Raw genomic sequence first — 8,475 nt, forward strand, 5'->3', positions numbered from 1 at the left:
ATATATATATATATATATATATATATAAAATATTGATGGACTTGATTTCATCAGTTGGTCCCTCAACACAATTGATATAATTTCTTCGAAAACAAGACAGACTTTAGGCGAGCCGATTTGCCCTGTTAGCACACACGCAGCTGGATATCTCATCAACTTGTAAGACTTGATGATGTGTCTCTGCTGCCATTTGTGGATTTTAAGGACCCATTTATAATTGGATTTATGATAACTGGTTGCTGCTTTTTGGATTTGACTGGTTCCTGTTTTATCAATAATCAAGGAAGTTGTCAGCAGCAATCTTGGATCCGGTCATGCTGCTTGCCCTATGATGGCTTGGTTCGTGCCTCGAGCACCCAGACTCAAATGCTTTTGGCAGAATGGATCAGATCTCGGGGATTATTCTCAGACATGTTCCATTGGTGTGGCCATGTATTTTGGACATTTAAGAACCAAGTCGACCAACACAGACTCAAGGTAGATGTCATTTGCCCATCCACAAAACAATTGTGTGTTTATCTGAATCCGGCTCCCTTGGCTGGCCTTGCAGGCCACCTTATCTGAATTTGCCTGGATGACATGTAATCGGAGGAGTAAAGGAGGCCATCTTTGTGAAAAGAAACCGTCCATCATTAAACAGGACTGGAGGCCTCCATGTTCAACTATCCCGCTCTTACAATGCTGTTATTGCTAGTATCACTCAGCCCCCTGTGAACAGTAAACAGCCATCAGTGTGCTAATGATCCATCATTAGGCTGATGGTCCTTCTTGATCATGTGAGCAGCAGGTTTTGGTTGTCAGCAGCAAAGTGGTCGATCCACTACAAGAAGGTGCTATTTATAAGACTGAGCAGAATACAGCACCTCAGACTGAAGAAGTCTTTCGGATGAAAGATGAAACGTTTCTACATTTTTTTAAATTTTTATTTATTCTAATATTTATTTATTTATTTATTTATTGTCTTTCTTCTCAGCCAAGAAGAAATAGTTTGATGGGATTTTTTTTGTCTCCAATTCGTATGTGTCCAGTTTCAATTCTTATCTTGTCTGTTGAAACAGGTCTCACTTATAAATGAGTCTTAGAGGCTCAATGTGATTTATCTGTCTAAATAAAGGTTGAATGAATATATATATATATATATATATATATATATATATATATATATATATACACACATTATATATATATATATATGCACACACACACATACATACATTAAAGCTTGTTTTTCTCTTCAGTTTGCTTTCACTTACTTTATGCTAAAAATCAGATTAGGAATATAATGATAGTTTTTGGACTTTTGCTGCTGCATGTCTGAGTTTCATCACATTAAAATATTTTAGTTTAAATTCCTTTTTATTTTAAATTAAGACAATTATACAAAAAGTGGAGTAACAACCAAATCACCCTGAACTGGGTAAACTCGGAACACTGCAGGAAAAAAATCTAACAAAATGGATTTAAAAACGAAGATAAATAAATTGGAAGTAAATTGCTGGTAAAAATTGTCTGTATGCACACCTACATCTTCAGTCACCATATAAAAAGGGAAATTGTAAAATCTTTCTGTGCTGAATGACACAACAAGCAATACGTAGTGCTGGTGTTCAATTAAAAGTTATATTAATTTTAAATGAGCTTCAATTAGCAAGGCGATAACATGGCAGAGTAATTATATATTTTTTCATTTCTTAAATATTGATGCTGCTGTAATTGGAGCTGGAGAACAACTGTGCTACTGCATTTTTAGCAGAATTTTTTTCTATTCTTTTTTCTTTATAATTTGTAATATCTTTCACTGTGTCATTAGACTACTAATAATTTTTACATGCTGTCTTTTGCCAAACTATTGGCAGTTCTGACTTATTAAGTATGACATTTAAAACACTATAGTTTATATTTTATGAATAAATATTGCAAGAACAGATTTCATACATGAAACAGAAAAAAAAGCAAACATCACATTTACTCTGAAAGAAACAAGTAGGATCAATTACTAAAATTTGATTGCATCATCTTGAGCAACAACAAAGCCTTTAAAATGTAACTTGTTGCTATTTAAATTTAACTACCTGTTTGCTGCAGATTTTTTTTCCTCAATATTATTTTGTTCAAACCTTTACAAGTTTATTAGACAGTTTTATACATGCAGATATTGGATAATTTTGTATAATTGCTAGTACTTGCGGCTTTGGGGTAACAATTGATCAGACTCTTCCATCTCCATCTGCTTTGTTTGATTTAATCATATGACTGCTTGTTTTATTGACACTGTTTAAATCCCCTCAGCATTTCTCTCAGTTCAAATCTGTGAATCTAAAACTGAAACATTCAGTCATCCATTATCTTTACTCGCTTCTTCCCTTCGCTGGTGCCCAAGCCCAGTGGCACTGGAACAGAGGGGGCAATTGCCCCTCCCCCCACCTTATGGCCCTGCCCATTAGCTGGTCCCAGACATTTACACAGTCTACACCCAATGTTCCCTCTAAACTGTGCGCCTGTGCATACGCGCACTGTCCGCATATTCTCTGCGTACAAGGAAGTCTATGCTGCGCAGTTAGGTCATCTGCTCAAATGCCCAAGCAAAAATATCTGGTTATCTCCCGCTTTATAATAAACTGTCAGCCCGAGCGCAGCAGTCTCTACAATCTGTCGGTATGTGTGCTGACTGGAGAGAAAGAACCTAACCCCCCCAGGTCAAAACAGATCTGTGCCTTGTAATTTGTGTAGTGATAACAGAAGTTCACGAAGAGGTAAAAAATTCAGCCCATGAACTCACAGGCGAACTTTCATTCCAGCTAATTAGCGTCTTCTGGAGTTTGGCGCTGGCGTGCGAAGAAGCTAAGTAGCTATAAGCAACCTTAGCTTCTAGTGCTTTTCCAAGCTTTATACTGTATACAAAGTATTTCATTGCATACTGAGGAATAATATTTGGCATTGTGGATTTATCACAGAAGTTTACGGTCATCCGACGTCAAACAAAGGCGGTAAGTAAGCTAATCCCACGACTTGTGGCCATTTTTATCATGCTAAGTGTTAGCAAACCTTAGTGCTCAGTGTATATCTGGATGGTCAAAGGAAAAGTTTACAAGACAGTGGTGAGGCCAGCTATGTTGTATGGTCTGGAGACAGTGGCATTGACAAAAAGACACGAGAAAGAACTGGAAGTGGCAGAAATGAAGATCTTGAGGTTCTCCTTAGGTTTGTCCAAGGACCAGTGACATCATTGCTGCAGTCTTGACAGGTGACTCTCACTCTCCATCTGCCTGTGAAGACTGTCAACTCAGCTGATCCTGACTTTGCACCCACAGCCTATAATAAATAAAAACTGTACTTGTTTTTACACTCCTGTGTCTAGCTATTTTGAATCCAAAACCCTGGTTCGTGTCACTTTTGTCATAAGTTCTCCACAAACGGTTAAATGACATAAAAAGAGAAATATCTATCTACACCACTCTGTGAAAAAAGAACACCTTATTCATGACTGCAGTTTGTTACACATATTTATATTTTTTTCATTTTCAAAATAAAGACTTTTGTTGCAAAATTTTCCAAATCTGATGACTGTGAAAGTACCCATTTACATCACTGTGTGGCAAAATTGAACATGTGCGCCTGACATTCAAGGTGCATGAATAGATTGTGCAAGGTGACAAAAGATCCCCACGTCCCCTCCACTTCAAATAAAATCCGGCGCCACTGCCCATGCCCCACAGTCACTGTGTGAGAGGCAGCCCAACACAACCCTGGACAGATTGCAAGTCTATCACAGAGCTTCTGTACATATAGAGACACATTAGACAACCATTCACTGCCTAGATCACACCTAGGGACAATTTAGAGATAGCAATTATTCTAACATGCATGTTTTTGGTCTGTGAAAGGAAACGGGAGTACCTGGAGAAAACCCACGCATGCACAGACAGAACATGCAAACTCCACAAAGAAAGGTGCCAGGCCAGGATTACACCCTTAAATTGTTAATACACTGCATCTGTGTTTTGTGAACTTGTGAACAAAATAGCAGTATTTGTAGTTTTCAATATAAATAAAAATGTATGACTCTTAACTTCAGGTGTGCACTAACTAAAAAGAAAATGTGTATGTACTTGGGTTTTGTTACCTTTCTTGGACCTTTCCTGGTATACCGGTAGTCCTTAGAGGCACAAAAGCCGAGTACTAATACGAACATCATATACTCGGTGTTTCCCCTACCATTATAAAAATAGGGCACCCCACCATGTTAACAGAACCAAGCGCCCTGCCCTGCTCTGCTCTGCCCACCGAACCAAACTGACCCACCCCCCAGCACTGCCGTAGCGCTAAGCTAGCAGCAAGAAATACAGATGCGCTAGCTAAAAATCTAGGTAGTGCTCTGTTCCCCTCACGCTGAGCCAACTCCCAACCCCCCGGTTGTAAACTGTCTGCACAAACAATGCGCAACACAGACGTGTCTCGGTCTCCACCATACTAACTCATCAACAAAAATCACAGAAGAGATGAGAGTCCTGCCAAGGCAAGTGATGTAGGGGAAACACTGTGTACTGATATTGGATTAAGGGAAAAGTTTGGATTAGGCTACAAAAACGGAAAGGTTGAATGGAAACCAATGCATTGTCTTCATGTGGTGAGAAATTTGTTAGTGTGTAGACTCTCACCTTGTCTGTTGCAATTATCCTGCTCCTGATGAACCATGTCCTTATGCCCTTTGGTTGTGCCGTACAGCAACCTGTCATAAAGCAAAACATTCTCTGGGTTACTTCACTCTTTTTAAAAAGGAAACTATCATGCACACTTCTAATGCACTTTTTATCCTTGTCTTGTTTCTATTAAAAAAATGTTTATGTTAAAACTTCTCTACCTTGTACAAACAAAGCTTTTTTATAGACATTATTCTTTGTCAACACAATTATGAAACTGTGAAGCTGATTTTTAAGTTAGAATAAGTAAGAATAAGGATTTAGTGAGATACATAATCCCCACTCATCCCCACACCCACATCCATTCTATCTTCATTTTGGGGGTTTAACTCTTGCAATTTTCACAAAACAACTGCTATTTCAAAGATGTAAAACATTTTTGTAAACAAAGAAAAAAAACTTCCAAAAAACAGTTGCCACATTACAGTCTTACAGTGTCAGCGACAGCAGTCTGTAATGTATTGCTGAAAGTGCGTACATGGTACGCTGTCTGTATGTCCCTAATCAGTATCCATATCTATTTGTCGTCACAGCTGGCAGGTGCACAAGCAGGTGCATGAGCAGGTGCATGAGCAGGTGCACGAGCAGGTGCATGAGCAGGTGCATGTGCAATGCTAATAAAGAGAACAGTACAAGGCTCAAGTTAACTCCCACCTAACTTTATGGCTAAGCTCAGCCTACACATGGTATAAGTAAGTGTATTACATAGTGAATGATAGAAGTTAGTGCTTTAGCATTAGCTTTCACTTTAAAAAAAAATCTGTTTAGCGGTTTAACATTATCAGAGCAAATTTTTTAGTAAGCTAATTAGAGGTTAGCAAAGCTAACTTTTTGATTAGCTGAGTCCACAATTGAGTTTATCAATTCTGTTGGCGCTGTCTTCTTAAGAGCAGGACAAGTCGGAGAAAATCACACTTAGTATTCGGTTGAACCTTGAGGTAAAGCCACCTCATGCTCTTTATTCCAATCAGTCTTTCAATCAGTCTGTCAATCAATCTCAGCTGTGCACAAATCTTACATTTTATACTATAATCCCATGATGATAAAGTCAGCGAAGAGCACATCTGTCAATATGTTAACACCGTCGCTTGCTCTTTCACTACACAAATTTGATTCAACACATTTTTCTTTTGTTTAAAATCCCTTGTTTTACACACCAAACACATAGCACATAAAAGTTTGAAGTTTCAATTTTGTAGCAGATTTAGTGAAAATGTCTGCCACCTTATCTCGTGTTGAGCAATAAACTATTATCTTGTCATCATTAAGTGCAGATCTAAGAAAATGATACTTAATACTGTATAAATATGCTTGCATCTTTGACAACATACAGGGCTCTTTGACAATGCTATTGCTCCTTGATTGTCCTCAAATATTGTCACTGGCATGTATTTACAAACTTCATCCATTCCATTCAACAACTGTACAAGATACAAACTTTCCTGTGTTGTTGCTGTCAATGCCATAAATTCTGGTTCACATGTTGACAAAGCCACAGTTTGTTGTTTCTTTGACTTCCATGAAATAAGAGGTCCATTTTTGTTGAGGCTATAACAATAGCCTGTATTGCTTCTTCTGTCCATTTGGTCTGTTGCCCAATCTGCATCACTATATGCCACAAGCTGAAGTTTCTCCTCATTTCTCTTATAACATACAATAAGTGTTTGTCCATTGTCCCCTTCAAGTAGCTCAACATGTTTAGCTTTTATCAAGTTGCATTCAATTCCTTGTTTAAATAGTCATTTGTGTCATTGTCATTCAAACAAATTTAAACTTTATTAAATTTATTTATTTAATTTACCCATAATACGTGTTTCAGTCTAGGCTAGTTATATCAGCCTTCCTTTTAATTTCATACCCTTCACCACATTTTCCAGGTTTAACATATCCTGAAAATGACAGTGTCCTAGAATGTTATGCCACTCCTTAATGTCATAACAACCTAAAGCTGCATCATTCTGTCCATCATCAACATCATTTTCATCAAAAATGTCAAGAAAATAAAGTCTGCTATCAAACCTGGTACCATCCTTACAGATCAGTTGATCATGTCTTTGTTTGAAGTTGACCGAAACTCCCTTAGATGTTGCTGCTTTAACAGAGATGATGCTCTGTGGGTACGTGGGAATGTACAGTGCCCGTGTTATCTCCACCTTCACGGTCTGTCCCTCTCTTTCTGACAGCCAAACCTCTGCATTGCCTCTCTTTAGTGCCACACCGCTCATCCTGATCACATCAGCGAGCTCCATGAAGTGTTCCTCTGATTGAAAAGCCTTGTTGAAGCATCTGAACTTCTTCAAATCATTGATTATGTGAGAAGTCGCACTGGTGTCCACCATTAGCCCTCTCTGTTTTAATCCACTGATCTGGCATTCGTTCATCTTGAAAACAATCGAGCGTTCATCCACGTCATCAGTTGCTTGTTACACACTTTCTGTCTTCCTTCGCTGACACAAACTTTCTTTGTGACTTGAACTTTTACATAAACTGCACCATTGTCTCGGTCCTTTGTAATTCCTCGGACATTGACATGCTTTGTGTCCCTTCTGACCGCAGTTGTTGCACATAAACGCCGATTTTCTTTGTCTCTGCATTACTTTATTCAGGAAACCACTTGCCGTCCTCATGTTATCTTCATCCACATTAGCATTAAACTTCTGTGTGTTTTCATAACTTCTCAGCTTAACTTTGAACTCACCAAAGGTTAGCTTGTAATCAATGCTTTGCGTTATGTGGAGTACAAATGGTTTAAATTGTTCAGGCAGACCTTTCAATATCATTGCGATCAATAGTCCATCACTCAGCTTCTCTCCAGCATTTCTAAGTGCCGTGATGGCAGTTTCAGCCCAAATAATGTAGTCCGTGGCAGTCTCATTGGCAGTTTTCTGAAGGGATGTTAGTTCTGTGCAGAGGCTAAATCCCCACTGCTTCCCTTTGCCCGCGTAATGATCTTGCAGGATCTGTAACACCTTTCTGCTGTCATCTGCTGCCTCTCTCATGACTAAAGCCAAACTTTTGTCGTCCAGAAACTGTATCAGTTTGGCACAGGCTTCCTCATTTTTCTCTGAGTCATCTTCTTCCTCGGAATCTGCATTCTGCTTGACTTTACCGAGTAGGACATATTTCAAGGCTAGCAGCTGTAGGTGACCCAAAAACTTTGTCTCTCACAACTTGTAGTTACTTTCGTCTCCATCAAAGCACAATCTTTGCCATCGACTTCCCATCTCCTTCCTGGGCCCATAACTTGTTGGCACTGTCATCTTCAGGGCAGGATAAGTTGGAGAAAATCACACTTACTCAGTATTTGGTTGAACCTTGAGGTAAAGCCACCTCATTCTCTTTATTCAAATCAGTCTTCAATCAGTCGCTCAATCAATCTCAGCTGTGCACAAATCTTTTATATAGTCCCATGATGGTGATATCAGTGAAGAGCACACCTGTCAATATGTTAACAGATATGTTAACAGATATGTTAACCCTAACCCTAACCCCCCAGGGCTGTGTGTTGAGCCCCCTCCAGTTTACTCTGCTACGTATGACTGCGTACCGAACGATCCATGCTGTCATATTGTAAAGTTTGCAGACGATACAGTGGTAGTTGGCTGCACCACAAACAATGATGAGTCCAGCTATAGGCAGGAGGTGGAACACCTGGAGAGCTGGTGCAGGACGAACAACCTTCACATCAGTGTGAATAAGAAGAAGGAGATGGTCGTGGACTTCAGAAAGAATAAACACACCTATGTATGTATATACATACATACATTCATATATA

The 8,475-nt window shown here is 39.0% G+C and overlaps 1 protein-coding gene across 1 annotated transcript in view; it reads right to left on the bottom strand.

Annotated features, from left to right (window-relative positions):
* Window positions 1–8,475, bottom strand: part of LOC119422544 (teneurin-3) — a 145,768-nt gene that overhangs the window by 46,682 nt on the left and 90,611 nt on the right. Inside the window, exon 4 of the mRNA XM_037689921.1 lies at window positions 4,659–4,729. Within this exon, the coding sequence (XP_037545849.1) occupies window positions 4,659–4,729 (71 nt within the window). The remainder of the gene's footprint in view (window positions 1–4,658; window positions 4,730–8,475) is intronic.

The sequence above is a fragment of the Nematolebias whitei genome, chromosome 16 (assembly GCF_014905685.2).
Source record: "Nematolebias whitei isolate Nwh7 chromosome 16, NemWhi1, whole genome shotgun sequence".
NCBI classification, from domain to species: domain Eukaryota; kingdom Metazoa; phylum Chordata; class Actinopteri; order Cyprinodontiformes; family Rivulidae; genus Nematolebias; species Nematolebias whitei.